Raw genomic sequence first — 21,901 nt, 5'->3', positions numbered from 1 at the left:
ATTTTCCATGTTTAACATGGAGAGCTTCAAAGTAAAATTTTTTCCTTGATAATTATAAATAGGTTTGTTATAATGTCTTGGAATCCTAGCCATTGTTACATGTCTCTGCTTTGTTCTTTCTCTGTAGGAGACGTTTTTGATGTTTTTGTATAGCTTACAGGATGAATTTTTAATAAGAGCCAGGACACACATGTGTGTGTGTGCATAAGAGTTTAGGCTTTAAAATATTACTAATAAATACGGATAAAACTAAAAAAAAAAAAAAAAAAAAAGGTTGGATTAGTAATTTTTTTCTAACGAGTAAGCCAAAGCACAGAAAAAATACAAGGAAGTGTCACACTATGCATCTGGTTATTTTAGCTCAGTAAATTAGTTTAGTTCTGCTACTACTGGGGATTCACTGCAATGGTCTCTGAACCGTTGAGTCACACCTCCAGTTGTGAACACAGGGCTAGCATGGATGCATTTTTGGAGAGAGCAGGTGTTTCCTTCTCAGGAGGCTGTACTCAGATGTTGGTCAAGCAAAGCAAGACTGCCAGCTGTGGGCAGCCCAAGCAGCAACCCCATGGGCTTCAGTCTAAGAGAACAGAACAGTTTCCCAAGCACAGAGTGTTCTTCCTGAGTAATGTAGCCTCCACTTTCAGGAACCAGGCATGGCAGATGATCCCAGAGCATGAAATAACTAGTGCAACCAGTGGCTGCGACTTTCTCTCTTTAAATGGGGCGCCATCCCTGCCAAATGGCCGAGTCTCCCTGCTCTCTACGGCTGCTGCTGGTACTGCCCTTCTGTGGCCGTGTAAAAGTCATCCAGCACACTCTGTAAGTAATCGAAGGTTGGCCTCTCTTCCGCCTTTTCTTTCCAGCACATCTTCATGATGTCATAGAGCTCGTCCGGGCAGTTCTCCACGCGGGGCATGCGGTAGCCCTGGGACAGGGCAGTCATCACATCTGCATTCGTTCTCCCTAGGGCAGAAAACACAGGCCACTGAGACGCCTGACCAAGGGTCATGCACAGCAGTGCTCTTTTTGCCCCTCACATCCTGCAGCCGTGACTGAGCAGCTTTACAGAGATGGTAGGGGCTGACGTGCATCCTCCCCAAATTCAATTCAGTCCTAACACCCAGTACCTCGAATGTGACTGATTTAGAGATAAGGCCTTTAAAGTGGTAATTAAGTTAAAATGAAGTCATTAGGGTGGCCCTAATCCAATATGACTGGTGTCCCTATAAGGCGAGGAGATGAGGACACAGGCACAGAGGGAAGGCCATGTGAAGACACACGGGGAGGGTGGCATCAGCAGGGCAAGGAGAGCAGCCTCAGGAGCCAGCCCTTCCGACACCTTGATTTCAGACTTCCAGATGCCATAAGTGTGAGAAAGTACATTTTAGTTGTTTAAACCACCCGATCTGTGGTGTGTGTGAAGGCAGCCCTAGCAAACTCGTATAGAGGTTAAGGAAATTACTGTAAGCAACTCAATAACTAAATTTTAGTTCAGAGGGGATCGAGACAGCATTTAGCTCACAAAAAAAAAAAAAAAACAGGAAAACATGGTAAATAGAAGATGGAGCAAGTCCTCCTTAATGACAAAAGGGTACTGGGTTTGACTGACCTTTTAAATTAACCGCTCAAGCCCAATTCTAACCCTCAATCTCAATTTCTTTTGTAGGGTAGGATTTTTTTTTTTTTTCATCTTCTGCCTGTAATTTATTTACCAGGAGATCATTTTTGCATACATCTCATACCAAAATTAAATAATATAATATTAATATGTTAATTAATAAAAATAGGCTTTTCATTATAAATTTACCTAAAGTCAACATCCTTAAATCATCCTTAATCAACAGCCTTACATCAGACCAATTGATTATGTCTTTGCCAAACAGTTAAAAACCCAGGGATTAATTTGGAAAGGATCAATGGTTTACATGATGTGAAGGACACCTGTCTGTAATCTGTGCCGAGAATCGTGTGGGAGTCATTGTCTTCTCAGAGCAAGACAGTAACCGAGAGGAAAAAAATCAGACCTGAGTCTCAGCTCTCAAGTGGAGCTACTTCACACACTCATCAAACTGTCCCAGTCTTCAGTACCTGGACAGAGTCAAAGCTCACACTAACTCTGGAATTTGCATATTCTTAACATCTGGTGAGGAAACTAAGGTGTTCATTATTCCTACTGAGCTTTGCAAGAGGACTGATGATAGAGGATGGCTTTCAATATGGGCATATATCACAGGGTAGTTCAGAAGCTGAACTGTCCTGAAAATAGCTTTATGGGGGGGAGGTCATTTTAATAATAACATTTTCCTCCATTATTAAAATGAGGTAGAGAAATGTGGTCAGTTAGTAGTTTTAGCAGTACCCACCCACATCGGTATGTTTTGCATGTTCCATGGATACCCTATTCTGCCTGGCTGTGAGCTTCTCTAGGGAAGAATTTTATTCTATATTGTAGAATATAGACAATAACTGGCATGTGAGAGGAACTCCATTCATCATGACCAGTTTCCTTTCCGTGGCTATCTCCTTTCCACAGTTGCAGATTTTACCAATATCAGTCACTGGAAAGATTCTAAAAGATAGTTAGTAGCTTTGAGGGAAATGATTTTTATTAGATTTGAAACAGAATTTCTTTTGAATTTATTCTTTAATCAGTATTTTTCAAATTGTGGGCCATCACTCATTTGGGATCAACAAATTGACGTTTTGAGGCACAACTGGTATTTTAAAAAATGAATTATAACAGAATGAAATATATCAGAAAGCACTGGACTTAATAGTAAGTAAAGGTCAGTGTGGTTCTGTGAAACTTCTGCTTTACATGTGGAGTGGGTTTCTGTGTAGTGCTCACAATGGGTCATGCTCAGTGAACTCTGAGGTCCTCTGCTCCTAAGTTTTCCTCTTCTATGGATAACAGTGACCTAAGGGGCCCTTCCTGGATTTAAAATCCTGAAAGAAGACATGATTATTTCTGTTTTGAAAAAGCCCTTGTTTTTAAAATTGAAAGATCCAATTGAAATTTATAATCATTCATATATCTTGAGAGTTGTTTACATGGTGAATTAACTTTTCTCAAGTCACTTCTGAAACACCATTTTCAGAAATTTATGTAACTGAAATTTTCTAACTGGAAGACTTTATTTGATTCTCATTGCTCAAAGCCACAACAGCTAATCTGGTTCACTTTCTTTATTTGGGGGGGTTTTAGTCTCCATAAAATCATATTGGCTTCAGCATTGCTCTGGCTCTTGTAACTAGCCAAGCTCACTTGGATAAATTTCTGAAGAAATATCTGTGTTTACTTCTGCATGGGCTTTGGGTGAAGTTCTGGGATCCTGGTGGGAAGACTAGCATCCAGGACGATATAAATAGCACCGGTTAATATCTCTTTCACTTCCTTCCTGGAGAAACCCCAGTTGCATAAAAGGTCAGAATGTGCCCACGAAGGAAAAATTTTTCTTTTTTAAGGTACCCCTTGCCCCACTGCAGAATTTTTCTTCCTCCTTCTTGTATGTTCTCTTATCTGTGAAGAACTCTCTCAATGATGCAGATAAAGGCCCGGCAAGTTCCATTCTGCCTGGAGGATTTGACTTCATAAAAGAGATTAAAAGAAGGGAATCTGAAGTCTACCTTTCTATGTACAAGCGAACCAACATGCAAAATAAGCTATTAAATGACATGTCTTATGGAAGAAAGAAAGTGGGGAGAGAGACCTCAACCAGATCCTAAGATTATACTTGATAGTTGGTACTTGGCCTGTTGCTATCTTGGAGAAAGCAAATACCTGTTGGCTGGCAATCTCCTTGTAGGGCAAGCAATTTCCTATTCCATCCTTCATTCTTTCAGACACTTATTGAGCATTCACTATGGGTCATGAGCTAGCACTAAGCTCTGAGAGATACAGAGATGATTAAGACAGAGCATTGTCCCTAAATGGCACACAGCCCAATGGGGAAGATACCCTCAATAGAGGGAGGTGGTGGGGAGAGGAGGTGGCATCTGGACTGTGTAGGAATTAGCAGAGACTAACAATTGGTAAAGGAGCACAGGAAAGAGAAAAATGTAGTACAACAGAGACAAGAAAGGGAATTGGGGTTAGTGACAGGAGGGGGGGCCCAGCAGCTCCTCAAACCATAACAGGCTCTAAAGACACAGGGCCTCTGTGTGGGTGAGGGCGAAGCAACATCAGCTACTCTGAGACCACAGTCTCCCACCCCATAATATTCCTTCCAAAAGGGCAAACTCTTTTTCCTTCCTGAGCATTGCTTGTGATTGAGGTGAGCATTTGCAGCAGGAGGAATTTCTTGATTCCAGTTCACACGTGGCATTAAATGCTAGATATATATCTGGTAAAAAAAAAAAACAGCCAGAAAAGACATGATGCTTCAGAAAACTGTCATTTTCAAACCTTTGTTTTCTTTACACGAGCAAAGCAAAACAAGACCCTAACCACAGAGACCCCTCTTTTTTCATTTAAAATTTATATAGAAATATAATCACAGTTTTGGTTTTAAGGTAGTGAAGCGAGGGTCTTTTGCCTCCCCATCTTTTTTTCCCTGTAATTCATCCTCAAACAAAAAAAGAACAAGACATAGAAATTCCATCTTTGGATAAACTAAGAGGCAGAAGCGGTCTCAGCCAAGAGGAAGAGAGTGTAATCAAAGTTTCTACAGAGAGGGACACCAGTGACAGGCAGGATGGCCCATCCCAACAAGCCCTGGGAAGGCTTATGTTGGAGGGGCCAGCATACCAGAGCGAGGGTGGGGCCAGCAGCTGCAGACAGGACCCAGACAGAGGGTACCCAGAGCCTGCCTGGCAGTGCCTAGGTTAACGCTGGAGAAACTGAATGGAAAAGCTCCATCCATGCTCAGGAACAGCAGGCCAGCAGAGGCGGGGAAAGTGCAGAAGGAAAGACTAGCCAAAAAGCATTGGAAATCTCGTTTCTATGTCTGTTTCCTCCTCCATCAGGTACTGCCTTGGAGGGGCACCGGTGTGTAATTCATCCTCCTCTCAATGCCTTCGATGGTATCAGACACATCCTAGCCATTAAGTGGCAGAATTAATGAACGAAGAAAAAGAATATGCACTCAATAAACAAAGAAGGCAGAGAACTGTCTAAGCACATTTCAGAACAAATTCCACTAAAGACAGTGAAAATCAAGTTCTGGTACAAAACACTTATTCTTTGCTTTTGGATAGATGAGGTTGGGTTGGGGTTTTTTTTGTTTGTTTTTTAATGCCCTCATGCAACTTGACTTTTTTCTCATATGTACCACTTGAATAGAAATAGGTTAAGTAAATGATACCTGGGTAGGGAATTTTCCCATAGGTGACGATTTCATACAGGAGAATTCCAAAAGACCATACATCAGACTTAATAGTGAAGCATCCGAAGTTGATTGCTTCCGGAGCTGTCCACTTAATGGGAAACTTAGCACCTAAGGAGAAAGACATGTGATTCTTACTTGGGCATCTTTGTTTAAACAAAAAAGTAATGGGCACGTGATTCTCACACTTTTCTCTTTTGATTTTTGAGTTTCTTAAAAATTTAACTTATTTATTTTGAATAGGTAACACATACACGTAGTACAAAACAGAGATACAAAGTATTATACTAAAATTTTTTGCTTCCCTCCTCTGTTTCCCTTTTGAGTGTTCCCATCTTTAGAAAGCAGTTTCTTTTGTATAATATCCCAAGGATATTATAACTAGCCAACTTTAAACATAAAAGAGTGTGATACAGAATGTAAAGAAATTTATTCTTAGCATACGCATTCATGCCTCAACACCAGCCACTACATCTTTAGTGCTCAAATTTTCTCTCATCAACCCATAGTAAGTTTACATGGAATATAAATATCTTTTAACGTGTATATTTTTGTGGATAAGTATCTCTAAGCCTGTACCAACAAGTATTTCAGATACTACTCCAAACTTTAATGTCCCATTCTTTCAATTGACAGGACAAATCCTTACTAAACTTCTAGGATTGGGAAATACGATGATCTGCCTAGAATGAGATAATGATGGAGGTACATTTCTCAAGAGGAGCTGGTGAAGCTAAGGGACCAGGAACAAGCAGACTTGGCCCAGGGGAAACCTGCAGGGTCCCCTTGAGAAAGGCAGGGACGCAGCCCAGACTGCTACTCTGGCACCCTGGAATGGCTAGGGTTGTTCATGTGCCTTTATTAGTCTTCGCTTGGGAATTTTTTGTGATGCCTGATTAAAATTGGAAATCTGAGTAAAAACAACGAGGACACTAGAGAGCCTCGCGGAGCAGCTGTCGTGCGCTGGGCACTGTCGCCCATTGCTACATGGGCCCCCGCCCACCTGAGCAGCAGCGCCCGGGTGGGGCCTGCCTGCGGAGGTTGGGAGTTTGGCTCCAGCACCACACAGCCCGAGTTTGAATCCCGGCTCTGCTGTTTCCTGCTGAGTGTCACTCTGGCAAGTCATTTTGTGAGGTTTTGGAGCTTCCATATGTAAAATGGGAAAACAGTCGAACGTCCCAGGTTGCAGTGAGGGTTAAGAGGGTTGGTCCGTGTGCCGGGCACATGTAAATGCCAATGAAAGGCGTTATTGTCGTCCTGAGACACGCCAGGAGATGGCGCGCTGTTCGATCTGGAATGCGCGCTCTGCACTAAGCCACGCTTTCTTGAATGAGATGGGTTATTCTTATGAGACTTTAGGCTTGTCAAATTCAACAAAACCAGTGGAATCAACTCCAGACACTTTGAGGCTACATCTCCTGGGATTGAATCCTGGCTCTACCATTTACTGTGGGACATTGGAAAGCTGCAGAATCTCTTAGTTTCCTTACCTATGTATGCTTTGTTTTTTGTTTTTGTTTTTGGTATCAAGATCTGAACCATGACTTTGGTGTTATAAGGCTGTGCTCTAACTAACTGAGGAAACTGGCCAGCACCAGTTTCCTTATCCATAAGGTGGGAATAATAATGCTTATCATATAGGGTTATTGTAAAGATAAATGAGATAATGTATGAAAAGCCCATTTACATACTATAAATGCTTAGTGCATTGAGCTATTATTTTTTTTAACTCCTTTTCTTCAAACTATTCTGATGCCTGCCTTTTTGCCGAGGATGGTCATTAAGGCCAAGGATAAGCTATCCCTCCACAGGCTTGAGGCAGGAGGGGAACCATCTAGACACAATGGACGCAAGAGACATTCAACAAATCGAAGCAGTGTTTTCAGTCTGTCAACTCTATAAGTTGTGCAGACATCTTCCAGAAACAACATCCATATAGTTAAAAGAAAAATAATTCATATTTAACAATACTTAGGAATGTCAAGAAACTGCTTGGCTCTTTCAGAAGAGAGCGAGTACTGCAAAAATACTCACTCAACTCTCAGTGGGGAGCCCATCAGGATCCTCAGGCCACAAGCAGCACATGTGATCCTAGAATGATCCTGCTGGAGGAGAAGCCAGAACAGCCCCCACTGTGCTCAGCGTCCAGGGCGTGTCCAGGGACTGGGAGGTTTACGCCTCTCTGTGTGTACTTGGTTTACACATATAATACAGAATGTGGGAAAATAAAAGAGTGTCTTTTTGTCGTATTATATTTAGTTCTCTGTGTGTGATAATGTCCGTGTTCTAATTTGTAATTAAAAGGCCAGAATATAGAACACAGAATGTCAGAAATATTTTCTCTGTAGTTATGGAAAGTACACTTCATAGTTTGAGTAAAAATCTTTAACAATATAAGGTAAAGAATCTTGATCTTGCCAAATCTATTTTTGTTTTTCTTTGCTTAATTGAAATACCAATGATAGCATTTGTAAATCTTATAAATGTATCACACGGAGTTAATCAGGAAAGTACTTTTTTCACACAATTATGGTACATCCTGAATGTTGTACCAAATACTTTTATATTTATAATGACTATGGTGATTGCTTTGTTAAAAACAGACAAAATCAAAATGAAATGAAACAATAACAAAACATCTAAAGATCATTACTAGAACATACCTTCCCTTGCTGTGTACTCATTATCCTCAATTACTCTAGCAAGGCCAAAATCTGCAATTTTGCATATGAGTGACTCAGAGACCAGAACATTCGCAGCTCGCAGGTCCCGGTGAATGTAGTTCTTCCGTTCTATGTACGCCATTCCCTCCGCAATCTGAAAATACAAAGAGGCTCTCTCGTGTTCGTATTTAGGGTAGGCTCATAGAGCACCATCAAGTAAAAACAAAAAACTTATGAGTTCCTAAAATCTTTTCATATATATTATTCCGATCATTCAAGGTTTAAAGACAGTGGGTAAATGACAATCACCATTTGAATGCTTCCTAAAATAAATGTCCCCAAATCTCCAATAATGGTGATCCTTTTTTTTCTAAATAGCAGCATGTCTTAACATTTTCTAATGTGTGAAGACTCTTTTTAAGACCCTACTAAATTCTCACATGTAGCTATACAGATGTCATTATCCCAGTTTTTCAAATGAGAAAACCGATGCTATAGTCTGAATGTTTCTGTCCCCCCAAATTCATTTGCTGAAATCCTAACCCCCAATGTGATGACAGTAATAGAAGGTGGGGAAGTGATTAGGTAATGAGGATGTGCTTTTTCAGGAGTGGAATTAGTGTCCTTATTAAAGAGACCCTGGACAGCTCCCTGGTTCCTTCCATCATGTGAGGATGCAGTGAGAAGGCACCATCTATGAACCAGGAAGAAGCCCTCATCAGACATGGAATCTGCCAGTGCCTTGATTTTGGACTTCCTGGCCTTCAGAACTGGTCTGTCGTTTGTAAGCCACCCACTTTATGGCATTTTGTTATACCAGCCTGAGTGAACTAAGACAATGGAGCAGGAGAGAGTAACATGCTAATACAAATAAATTATTGGGGTATCAAGAACAGGATGTCTGTGTTCAACAGCATCCGCTCTGTCAGTTAATCAACACCCATGAAACCGGTTCTGCAAGATTCTCTGCACAGTCCCTCCAGGATGATCAGAAAGACTCACTCTGACAACAAAGCACGACGGCAGGAAAGAAGCAAAGATTTGAACGATAATATAGGGGACGTGAAACCACCACTCATTGCTTAACATGAAATATGGCATCCTTCCAAAATGATATTTTGAAGGAAGACATTACCAAATTATAAAGAAGGAAGGAAGGAAGGAAGGAAGGAAGGAAGGAAGGAAGGAAGGAAGGAAGGAAGGAAGGAAGGAAGGAAGGAAGGAAGGAAGGAAGGAAGGAAGGAAGGAAAGGAGGGAGGAAGCGAAACAAGAAAACCAAGTAGATATATCAGGTAAGCAGTTAGAGAGAAAACTCCAGTTAGGGGTATTTCACACAGGAATGAATGCATTCTGCCAGACTCTACCTTAAATTCAGGTGGTTCAGCCTGGAGTTACTGACTCTCCCCACTAACCACAACAGCCTCGCTGGTTATTGCGCAATTCAAAGCCCAACTTCCAGCCCAGGTGCACAGCAAAGGATCAGCTCCTTAGCACAGGCTTGGCCTTTGCGCCCTCTCTGGGCCAGTCTCTAGGCTCACCTTCCGCCCAGCGAGACTTCCTTGAACTCTTCTTCAATAATTTCTGTTTTTGTTTTTGTCTTTCTTGAAATCTGGCTGGTAGGGGGATCTGAACCCTTCACCTTGGTGTTACCAGCAATACGCTCTCACTGGCCAGCCCTGATAATTCCTCTTTAGCCACCCTAGACAGTCAATTTATACATAAACCACTTGCAGCTAATGAAGCGGAGCTTTGTAATTGTTTATAGGCTGTACTTATTCTTGTCATGCCAACTAGATGATACACACTCCAGGGCAAGAGGCACAACTTATCTCTCTACTATTCTCAATTGTATCTGTTGGAACCTTCAATCTTGTCACCGAAACCTTTCTAAGAGCCAAAGAAAAATTCCTTAAGAAATGTGCTGGAATTTTAATACTACCAGAATACTATGTTGTTAGGAATTTGGCAGATATTTTTCTGTTCACAAAATCTTGCATGCAATAATAACTGTGTCCTACATCAGTCTCAAAGTCAGCCCAGTATTTTGCTTTTGACGGGCACCAAAGAATGCTGTCCAGACTCCCAACACTGCTGCCAAGGCCCCGTACAATCTGGCCCTTTCTCAGCCCTCCCGCCTCCTCACTATGACCACCACTTCCTTTCTCCTGCCTTCCACACCTCCCGCCACTGCTTGCAACATTCACTCCCTGCCCCATTCCTCTGATCTATTCATTCTGCAGGTCTTGGCTGAGATGTCACTTCTCTAAGCAGCCTTATCTGGCACCCCTTTTCCTCCCACGTGTGCATTTCCAGAGCTCCCTGCTCTTCACCTGTTTACCTGTCCAGGATCACTGCAGACATGTAAATCCCTAGGGGTAGGTGTGGGGCATGTACATTTCTGTAGCCCAGCACTGAGCACAGGACAAAGCATAATTACATGGGAGGCTGTCCTGGAAAAGAGTCTTAGAAGTGGGACGGGTGCTGATCAGAGCAGAAACTAGAAGTGACAGAAGAAAAAGCCAGGGAAGGTCTGAACAGCTGTGACTGTGTGTTCCCCTGCCTTTTCCCTCAACTCTCACAAGCCCTTGGCACTCAGGAGATGCATAACCCTTATCTCTGGAAAATATTCGCAATGGCCCCTACAGGAAGTCCACAAAAGGTGGGCAGTGGGTAGAACCCAGTGGGGTGGAGCACCTCTGGAGTTTGCAATGTTCTCTGCAGCTCAGAAACAGCAAGTGTAGCACGTGAAGGTGGTAGGAAGTTCATGCACTCACTCGTTCCAGAGTGGGTATTACTGAAACAGACAATGACACGATGTGGACAATCTTGGTGGAGGATGGGAAATAGGAGCTTGCTCTGTTTCCCTTTGTCTGCTGGTACCTCAAAGTTCAACAAGACTTGTGAGAAAGAGCCAGGAAAACTGGGCACAGTGGAGAGTGAAAATCAGGCGGAGGATGTGTGAAATGGTGTGTGAAATTATAACAGAAATGGGGCTGAGCATTTGGGCTTCTGGAGACAGAGCAGTAATGCCTGGTTGGAGCAGATCAGAGCTGGATCCGGGATCCAAGAGGAGCTGGGAACAACTGAGCGGGAACTGCTGACTCCATGGTAGTTCAGCATGCACTCCATGGTAATTCAGCATTTTCACATTCTGAGTTCCTACACACTTATCTATCTAACATTCCAATAACTACACACAACCTGGGCCAGGAATCCAAAAAAGCTGAAGCTGGATGAAATCCCAACTTAGACGTGAAATTGCAGTTGACAATAGCAACCCACAACCTGTGCTGGGCACTCTTCCCAGGCTGTCATTTGGCCACACTGATGTGTGCTGGCTGCACGCCTCTAACACGGCAGCAGGGACCCCTTCAGTCTCATTATTGGTAAGAGATTTTGATGATCAGCTCATTAAGGAAAGCATCCAGGAACTTGCTAGTAAGGCTTTTATCACACTTTCCCAAGTTCTGCACTTACATGAATCTGAATGCACTTTTTAAACAATTCTCTGGAATAACAACAAACTTGTTGCAAGCCTAGTTTATTTTGGCTTTCTTTTCCATGCCAGAGTGCTTTAAGGAGCTCAGATTCTAAACAATAATAATAGTATTTGCCAAGACAAGATTCGAAACAATAGCATTAGCCAACTTGAATAAATAATAGACATGGGAGTGAAATAAAAGCTTTCAGATAGGACTCATTTTTGAGATCATAAATGTCAAAACTCCCCTTGTTTTGAACAAAAATTAGTTCATTCTTCCTATTCTTTACCTGATCTATAAGTATTGTTCTCCCTTGGTTGCTTTTTTACAAAACCTTAATTTTTAGGTTGTATTTACTTTGGCTAAAGTAAATCCAGCTCACTCTATTGCACAACAGCAAGAAGAAATCAGAGACTACTTTGGCTAATGGAATCTAAGATCAACTTTTCTCTCATGGAATACCGTCTTCCTCCCCACCCTCCCTGCCCTTGCCACTTAGCATTCAGCACTGCAGAAAGAGTGTCACATAAATATATCATACAAAAGCTCATCTGTCCCTGGGGACCCCAGGGGATTCGGGGGGTCACTTTCCACTTCCCATTGTTCCAATAGCTTGGAAAGGCTGACTCGTGCTGGAGTTATGTGGAGTCAGTCAAGTCTGAAGAAAAGAATGTGTTTGATTTAGGAGATTGTTTTGTTGTTTTGTGCCCACAGATACTTTATTATGATAATAATGAAAGGTAGGTAGATAGATATTAGTTACCACCACTTCCCCCAACACTAATTGAGCACTTACTATACACCAGAACCTGTTTCACATACTTTACACCCAATCCATGTTTCATCTTAATAATGTATCTAGCAGGTAGGTTTCACTTCATTGTACAGACACAAATGAGCCTTAGAGAAATTAAAGAACCTGCCAAAAGCCACAGAATGAAGGAGGGTGCCACGATATACAGTGTGTGTGTCTGACCTCAAAGTCCACGCTCCTAACACCACAATGTAGAATGTCACATCAATAAGAGAGCTCAGTATTGACAGGTAACTAGACAGATAACTAGATGCTTCTGGAACCCAAAGTTTTCATGGAAAGAATACTTCTTTACTGAGAAGAGAGAGAAATAGTTTTGAGGTTTACTCCCAGAATTCATTGCTGTTAAACCCAAATTTCACCCCTCAGAGAGGATATCACAAACTCTCCCCTGGCCAGGTTCAGGACACCCATTTCAGGAAGTACATGCAAAGTTTTGCTTGGGGTATCTCCGTTTAGAACAGAGTTTCTCAACCTTTTTTTAATCATCAAAGGAGAAAAATTTAATTAAATTTAAATTAAAATCTTAATTAAAGTTAACTTAACAGGAGAAATTAAATACAAAGAAATGAGATAGTGTTATGTAGGTTTGAACTTTGGAGGGCCACAAAGTATTATAATAGCTAAGACTTCCTCATACCTCAAGAACCAATTTTTCATCCCTGGGGGGCAATCGTGCCCCCATTGTGAATGCCTGGTGCTATGGTCTGAGCGTTTACCCCAAAGTTCATGTTGAAATCTAATCTCTAGTGCAATAGTATTAAGAGGTGTGGGCCTTTAGGAGATCATTAGGTCATGAGGGCTCCACCCTCATAAATGGAGTTAAGGACTTTATAAAAGAGGCTTCACACAGAGTTTGGCCCTTTTTTGCACTTCCACCTTCTGCCATGTGAGGCCACAGTAAAAAGGTCCTCATCAGATGCTGACAGCTGGTGCCTTGATCTTGGACTTCCCAGCCTCCAGGATTACGAGGAATAAATTTCTGTTCTTCATAAATTACCTAGTCTGTGGGATTTTGTTATAGCAGCACAAATGGACAAAGACACATGGCCTAAAAGATGCAAAATGGAACAAAGACATTTTAAAACTGATTTTGCCCTATGACTCAAAAGAGGGAATGAAATGGATGATATATTCTTGGCTGGAATGAGATTAACACTCAGTCAGCATGAAAACAGCTAGGCTAAAATTAAGTAGGGAAACATTCTTTCATTCAAATAGCCCTGTATGTTGTAAAAAAGCAACAGATGTTGTTCCCTTTGCAACTTGGATGAGACCAAAAGGAAACTACTTTCTCAGAGTCATGCCACAGGTTGGTGCAATGGTTTGGAAGTGAGTTTAATTTCCCTTCTGTGCATTTCGCAGTTAAATTAAATTTTAACCCTTATTCTGTATGTTAAAACCACTTGGGGAAGACAGAAGCATGCCAGGGGACCCAGGCAGGAGCTGCAGTCACCTTCCCCCACCCAACAGAAGGCAGGAGCACACCTGGGGACCCAGTCAGGAGCCACAGGCAGCCCCCTGCCCAACAGAAGGCAAGAGCATATCACAAACAATGCTTCTGTGTCGGTGGTCCACCACAGCCACTGCTGCTGCAAGAGCAACTTGATGCCATGGTAGCAGTCATGATCACTGTACAGGTGGCTCACCTCCTACCCAGCTGCATTGACACAAGGAAAGCCACCAGTGGAGCTTGGAAAAAGAGAGGACATCTCTCTCCTAAAAGCTCACTCCAGAGTAACAGAGGAAACTACTACTCTACCAGATGACCAGACATCAACATAGAGATACTAGAAATACAAAAAAAAACAAGAAACTATGACACCACCAAAGAAATATAGTAATTCTCAAGTACCAGACCCTATACAGCAGGCAACCCATGAAATAACTGAAAAAGAATTCCAAGCAACAATCTTAAGGAAATTCAATGAGATACGAGAAGACTCAGTAAACAACTCAATGAAATGAGAAAACATATCCACAATATGAAAGAGGGAATTTACAAAGAGATTAACGCCTTAAAAAATAATACAGGAGAATGCCTAGAACTGAAGAATTCATTCAATGAAATAAACACAACTGAGAGCTTAAGCAGCAGGCTAGAACAAACAGTTGAAAGGATTTCTGATCTCAAAGATGGTCTCTTCGAAATAGCCCAGGCAGACAAAAAACAAGAAAAAATAATTGTAAACAATGAAAAAAATCTAAGAGAGCTAGCACACAACCTTAGGCACACAAACATTTCAATCATGGGTGTTCCAGAAGGGGAGAAGAAAGGAAAAGGCATTGAAAACCTATTCGGTGATATAATAATGGAAAACTTCCCTGGTATAGGGTGAGACCTTCAGATCCAGGAGGCTCAAAGATCCTCAAACAGATTCAATCCAAAAAGATCCTCTCTGAGACACATTATAGTCAAACTGGCAAAGCTCAAAGACCAAGAAAGAACCCTAAATGCAACAAGAGAAAACTGTCAAGTCACCCATAAGGGAGCCCCCATTAGACTTAACAGCAGACTTCTCAACAGAAACTCTGAAGGCTAGAAGAAAACAGGATGATATATTCAAAATACCAAAAGAAAATGCCAGCCAAGAATACTATACCAAGCAAGGCTATCCTTCAGAAATGAGGGAGAAATAGCATATATCCCAGACAAACAAAAACTGCAGAAGTTCACTGCCACACAACCAGCCCTTCAAGAAATCTTCAAGGGAGTCCTAAACCTGGAATCCAAAAAACAATAATCACTACCATGAATACACGAGACAAAACAAAACCCACTGGTAGAACAAAAATGCAAATGAGAAAGAGAAGGAAACTAAACCGTACCACCACAAAAAACCAACAAACATAAAAGGCAAACAATAAAAGGGAAAGAAAGGAACAAAAGTTATTTAAAATATCCAAACGAAAATTAATAAAATGCCAGGAGTAAGACAATACCTTCCAATACAACCCTAACTGTAAATGGACTAAACTTCCCACTCAATAGGCAAGAGATTAATATACAGAATGTACAAGGAACTCAAACAACTTAACAGTAAATAAACAAGTAACCTGATTAAAAAATGGGCAAAGGAGCTAAACAGACATTTCTCAAAGGAAGTTACACAAATGGCCAACAGACACATGAAAAAATGCTCAACAACACTAAGCATCAGGGAAATGCAAATCAAAACCACAATGAGATATCATCTCACCCCAGGTAGAGTGGCTTTCATCAAAAAGACAGAGAGTAACAAAGGCTGTGAGGATGAAGAGAAAGGGGACCCCTCCTACACTGTTGGTGGGACTGTAAATTAGTGAAGCTATTATGAAAACAGTATGGAGGCTTCTCAGACAACTACAGATAGAACTGCCATATGATCTAGCAATCAATCCCACTGCTGGGTATATGCCCAAAGGAATGGAAAACATCATGTCAAACCTTCATTCCCATGTTCATCACAGTTCTATTTATACAACAGCTAAGGGTTGGAACCAACCTAAATGTCCATCGATGGATGACTGGATAAGGAAAATGTGGTATATACACACAATGGAATACCAACCACTCTGCCATAAAAAGGAATGAAATTCTGCCATTGGCAGCAACATGGATGAACTTAGAGAAAATGATGTTAAGTGAAATAAGCCAGGCACTGAAAGAGAAATACCACATGTCCTTACTCGTAAATGGAAGGTTAAAAAAAGAAAGAAGGAAGGAAAGATACAACAATCAAAATAATTCGTTGAACTTTCAAATGGAGAGAACAAAACTGAAGCCACCAGAGGAGGAAAAGGGGGAAGGAAAGGAGGGGTAGTGAGAAATTGGTAAAGGGCCACAAAACATCCATCGTGTAATGATAAATACAGTAATTATGCTGATGTGAGCATCACATGTTGCACACAGGTATTGATATTCAACTCTGTACTCCACAGTTATGTACAATCAATTATGTTTCAATAAAAAAAAATTAAAAATAAATTTTAAAAAATTACTTAGGGAACTTGTAAATAATATCACTTTCTGGGCCCCACCCTAATTAATTAATGTTCCTGCTTAATTTTAGTATGGTTGACAAGTTGTTAACCTCATCCAGGTCAAGAATATATCTTCATCCATCTTATTTCCCTGATTTGAGTCACTGGGCAAAATAGGTTTTAAACCATCTTTGTTCCATTTAGCATCTTTTAGGCCACGTGTCATAGTTTGTTTGTGCTGCCATAACAAAATACCACAGACTGGGTAATTTATAAAGAACAGAAATCAGGTGATCTGAGAACCACTCTAGTCCCTTGAGACACTGAGTGCAGCCTGCCACCAGCACATTAAACTCTGAGAAGCCAAGCACTAGATCAAAAGCTTATAAGGTTAAGCTACTTTAGGATTTAAAGTTCTAGATAAGATTAGGACAAAATTTTGATCTCAACATGTTGCCAATGAACAACCTCACGAGTAGATGTCATCCACATAATGCCTGGGGAGGAACACCTGATGCAATGCATCTAAGGAAAGAACCAGCAAGACAGGCCCACCAGCCTACAGAGCCCCGGCGAGGACGAGGGGGCCCCACCTGCAGCCTGGGTGAGGTAAGGGTTCAGGTGACAGAGGTGCTTGAAACACCTTGGCAGAATTCCTAGTCCATCATCAGGTGTGAACACCTGGCTTGAGCTTCTGTTCTTCCTACAACTTGGAGGGGAGGACCGACCCCTTTGGCCTCATGGCTCAGACCCAGAGCCCCTCCCTCTATGGCTCTGGGCTGGGACCATAGCTTAGAAAGTTCGGGAAATTGATTCTGTCTTTTAGTTCTAAATGAAATGAGGAGATTCGCTTCATCTTGGGCCACGATGCCAGGCCCAGTGGTGTACAAACATGAGAAGAACCCCCACTTTCTCAACCACCTGTTGATGCTGAAGAAGTAATTCAAAATGTCTCTTTTCTTCCTGAGCTCATTTCTAACTCTGTCTTAGAGAGTTCATGTATGAAGTTGCTGGGAGTTTGAAATAAAAAGCATCCCATTAACTACAATGGGAATAATGAGGTACGAAGGTCATGTTAGTGAGGTTTACAGAGCCCCGGTTTAAACCCAGTGGGCTTCTGTTGAGACGTGCTTGCATTTCTCGAGCTCCTCAGCTCCAACAGCACGGCGGACACACACCCCTTAGTTCCTCCCTGCGTTCCTTCAGTGCAAAAAGCCTATGATGATGACATGTGCTCCCTTTGATGTTTCTGTGTTTTCTGATTTTTATTTTTAAAAACTGGTTTACTGGGGAAAGCGATAAGTGGGCCCAATATCGCACTCTAAGCTCCAAGCGTGGGCGAGGCGAGGGTGGCGCGAACACGCCTGTTACAGAAGAAATGGTGCGAATCGCCCATTCCCAGGGCGTTGCTGCCCCGGGAGGACGGACAGAAGCCCTGGGTAAGTAAGGAGCGACCCCCAGGGCCCTACAGTGGCCAGGTCCTGGGAAACTCCAGGCGTATAGTGCCCAGGACAATCTAGCACACCGAAGACACTGATAAAGACGTTTCCGAGCTGCAGGGCAGCCTTATCTCGCTGGTGCTAGACCGGTTGGCGTCCGGCCTCGGCCTCGGGGAGTGCGGGTCTTCCAGAAGAAACGCGTGGTCCTCTGCTGCCACCGCCAATCACTGGGACGCCGCGCTTCCGCAAGTCGCAGGAGGGGGCTAGAGCACCTGCGACCCCGGAAAGAGAAGAGGAGAGGGCGCTCTCACCGCCCTCTGACCCCAATACGCAGGGCTGCCTCTCCCGCCGCCGGTGCCCGGTGCCCGATCTGCATCTCTGACAGAGGCGCCCTGGAGGGCCCACAGCAGCTTCCTCCCGGTGGAGGCGACCCGGCTGTCGCGGCTCACGGGCAGCTAGACGTGGCATGGCTCTCAGGCCTCGATCCACACCTGGGAGGGCCACCATGGACACGCAAGGCAGCTGCACATGGTAGGGCTGCCGGCGCGTGTCCGCTTTTCGGCATATTCGTATCTCTGTGTATGATTCCACCCCCTCACCCCCCCCACACACACACACTCACACACGCACACGCTTATGGCGGGCAGCTAGAGAAGAGCACAAACTCCAGAGTCCTACTTATTTGGTAAACGCAATTTTTTTCCAGGGTGCGCGGTTAAATCGGGCCGAAGTTTCTGGGAGCATTTGAGTTGAGCACAGTCATTTAAACTCCCTCTCCACTAACTGCGTCTAAGTCGGAAGTCCCCGCTCCTGTCCTCCACCTGAGCAGTGCCCGTTGTGCCAGTCTCAGGCCCTTCACGCACCCCTGCCAGGGTGCTCCCGGGAAGGCCAGCTTCGCCTCATCAAGTGGCTTTCTGGCCACAAGGAGCCTGCGGTGTGGACCTGAACCCCTTCCCCCACCCATGAACATTAACTGACTAGCTTTTCTGCTTCTGTAATTAGCTTGGGCAAGGTTTTACAAGCCCCTGTGGGTGGGACTTTCTGGTAAGGGCAGATAAAGGACTTCCCAAACCACCCAAAGTTCACCCAGTTCCAGGAAGGGCCTAACCACACAAGGGGTGGGCTGTTGGGCAATTCCCCAGTTCCTCGTCTGTATACCACCCCACTGAAAGCCACCAATGAATTTAAAAGTCACCTCAGGTGACCAATAAGCTGTATACAACTCATCCTGTTGCCAAAGTCTGCCTACCAAACTGTATAAAAAATGCTCATGTTAAGAGCTCAGGCCGCTTCCGTCCTGAAGATGGAGCTACCCCAGCATGCTGGAATAAAAAAACCTCTTGCTTGATTGCAGCAATCTCTGTCTCCTGGTCTTTGCGAAATGAGCCTTTCCAACAAGGAAGATTCGCACTTTCGGGCCAGTCTTACAGCAGCACGAGGGGGCTGGCAGTGCGGTTCTGCCTGGGTAGGGGACACTGACAAACAAGGTCATGTGCAGGAGGGCTTCGTTCCATTTCACACACCCAAGTGGAGCTCAAATGATCCCCCCCTGCAAGTGGCCATCACTACTAGTGATGACCACCCCAAGTCTCTCATATTTTCCTGCCTCTCTCTAAGGCCCAAGGAGAAGCTCCGTGCTGGCCCGCAGCAAACCCCTGCTGCCATCACCGGGAAGCTGAGGGATGCTTGGGACAAACAATGAGTGTGGTGTGCACGACCTCGCTCTGGAAGTCTTGCTTGCGCTCTCGTGTTCATTCTGTTACTGAGAAATTGGCAAGTATCAGGCTATCTTGCTTGGTGAGGTGGGTTTTTTGTTGTTGTTGTTTGGTTTTTTGTGTATATGTGTGTGTGTGGTTTCTTCCCCCCCCCACCTCCATTTAATGAGTAATGAGTAAAACCCACCAAGTGACTCAGATGACTGAGGGGAAAAAAAGGAATCAAAGGAACCTCACTGAGGGGCTGAATGTGATCTCTCAGGCAAAGCTAAAATCTACCCCAGGAAATTCCAGCCTAAATGAGAAACTGGAACTGAAAACCCAACCTGTCTTAGAATTGGTTGGTTGGAAAACATTTGTCATCTAGACAAGCAGTTGGAGAAATTAAACAAGATACCAGCCAAAAAGCAGGAAAGAATTAAAACCTGGTTTTCCTGTTGCTTCGCCTGTTCTAGGAGGCATTGTTTGCCTCCTTTTCTGGAGACATATTTGCTTCCAATACTTGAGAAAAAGAGGAATTCAAATAATTAGTTACACTCCTAAGCCCTAGGAAGCCTATGAAATGATAATATTGGTAAGTTGGAACTGAAAAATGAGTAGCACTTGAGTAAAATAATAGTCCCTCTGAAGGATCTTTTATAACAGGGAGCCCCTAGGGTCAATTCCAAACCGAACTGGAAAGACAATTTAATGACAACAGTGAAGAAAACAGGGAGTTTGCAAAAAGAAACTTTAAATAAGTAAATATTTCCTCTGCACTCCAAATATGACAGCATTTGTTTTATAGCACTCTACGGTTGTGATGGAAACACTTCTCTGTCTATTAATATTCACTGATTGCCCCACCCTGGATCCCAACACTCTTTAATCCATAATTTGGATGGAGGAAGGGATGAACAGAAAGTTCATTCATTGCTGTGTTTGCATGCTACCTTTTTGGGGTCAAAATTTCTAGGAAATTTTATTTTAGCTTTATTTCATTATTATAATAATCTTTTCCAAGCAAAACTGCTAAAAAACAGTGAAATCTACATTTTGATGATAATGATGAAGAAAACTGATGATGATGATGACGATGATGGTGATAGCTACCCTGCATTAGCTCCTACTTGTCCAGGCACTGTGGTAGACACTTATAATCATCAAAACAAGCTTAAGAAGTAGGCACTACTCATAGCAAAGAGGAGGAAGCTGCATTTTGGAGAGGTTAAAATTCTCCTAGGAAGTCCAGGATTTGAATACAAGTCGGCCAGGTGCCACCATCTGTGTTCTTAACCATTTACCCATACTGGCTTCGTCTTTTAAAAACAGAATGCTCACCAAGTTGGCAGCAGGAAAGAGAGGAGAGGAAAGAGAAATAAGCAAACTAGATCATTTTTAAAGTGACTAAGTAAAAGCGTGCAGTCTGTCGGACTACCATCATAGCTCAAAGATGAGGGCACATTTTGTCATATACACACTTAGGGCTGGTGGGGATTTCTGTGACTGGTCAAAATTTAATCAATTCAACAGCATTCAAGGACCCACAATGCCTCTGGGAGACATGATTTCCAAAGAGATAACTTCACCAAATAATCATATTTAAATCAGTAAGTTTCCATGAAAGAAAATCACCTACTTTAGTAAAAAGGGAAGAAAAATTTGCTAACTAATACCCATAGACATTCTCTTGCAAAAACTCACTAGACTATTTTACACCCATTAGGATGGATATTATTAAAAACCAGAAAATAACAAGTGTTAGTGAGGAGGTAGAGAAACTGGAAATCTTGTACACTGCTCATTGGAATATAAAATGGTACGGCTACTGTGGAAAACAGAATGGCAGTTCCTCAGAAAGTTAAATACAGGATTACTGTATGATCCAGCACTTCTAATTCTTTCAAAAGAACTGACAGCAGGGACTTGCACAGATATTTGCACACCATGTTCACAGCGGCGTTATTCACAATAGCCAAAAGGTGGAAGCAACCCAAGGATGTCCATGGATGAATAAACAAAATGTGGTGTATACATACAATTTTTTCAGCCATAAAAAGGAAGAAAATTCTAACATGTTACAACATAGAAGAAACTTAAAGGTATTAGATTAAGTGAAATCAGTTAGTCATAAAAACACAAATACTGTATAATTCCACTTGTAGGAGGCACTTCAAGTAGTCAAATTTAGAGAGAAAGTAAAATGGTAGTTCACAGGGGCTGAGGGGAGAGGAAATTAGAAGTTAGAGTTTAAAAGGTACGGAGTTTCTGTTGGAAAAGATGAAAGAGTTCTGGAGATGGATGGTGGTGTTGGATGCACAACAACAGTGTAAATGTAGTTAATGCCACTGAACTGTACAATTAAAAAGGGTTAAAATGGTACATTTTATGTTATGTACAAGGGTACATCAAAAAGCTCATGGAGAAATAGAATTAGACAATACAAATCTTTCCATGAACTTTTTGACATACCCTTGTATATTTTACCACAATTTTTTTAAAAAGCCAAGAAAATAAACAGA

At 42.5% G+C, this 21,901-nt stretch overlaps 1 protein-coding gene across 2 annotated transcripts in view; it reads right to left on the bottom strand.

Moving 5' to 3' along the window:
* Positions 1-279: 279 nt before the first annotated feature.
* Positions 280-21,901, bottom strand: part of LYN (LYN proto-oncogene, Src family tyrosine kinase) — a 55,163-nt gene continuing 33,541 nt past the window's right edge. For both annotated transcript variants that reach the window (XM_063079229.1, XM_063079230.1), the window contains exons 10-12: positions 7,988-8,141; positions 5,304-5,435; positions 280-963 (exon numbers count right to left, since the gene is read on the bottom strand). In XM_063079229.1, the coding sequence (XP_062935299.1) occupies positions 761-963; positions 5,304-5,435; positions 7,988-8,141 (489 nt within the window). In that variant the 3' untranslated portion in view covers positions 280-760. The remainder of the gene's footprint in view (positions 964-5,303; positions 5,436-7,987; positions 8,142-21,901) is intronic.

Source organism: Cynocephalus volans, chromosome 15 (assembly GCF_027409185.1).
Source record: "Cynocephalus volans isolate mCynVol1 chromosome 15, mCynVol1.pri, whole genome shotgun sequence".
Taxonomy (NCBI): Eukaryota; Metazoa; Chordata; class Mammalia; order Dermoptera; family Cynocephalidae; genus Cynocephalus; species Cynocephalus volans.
This window is presented reverse-complemented; position numbering and strand designations above follow the sequence as displayed.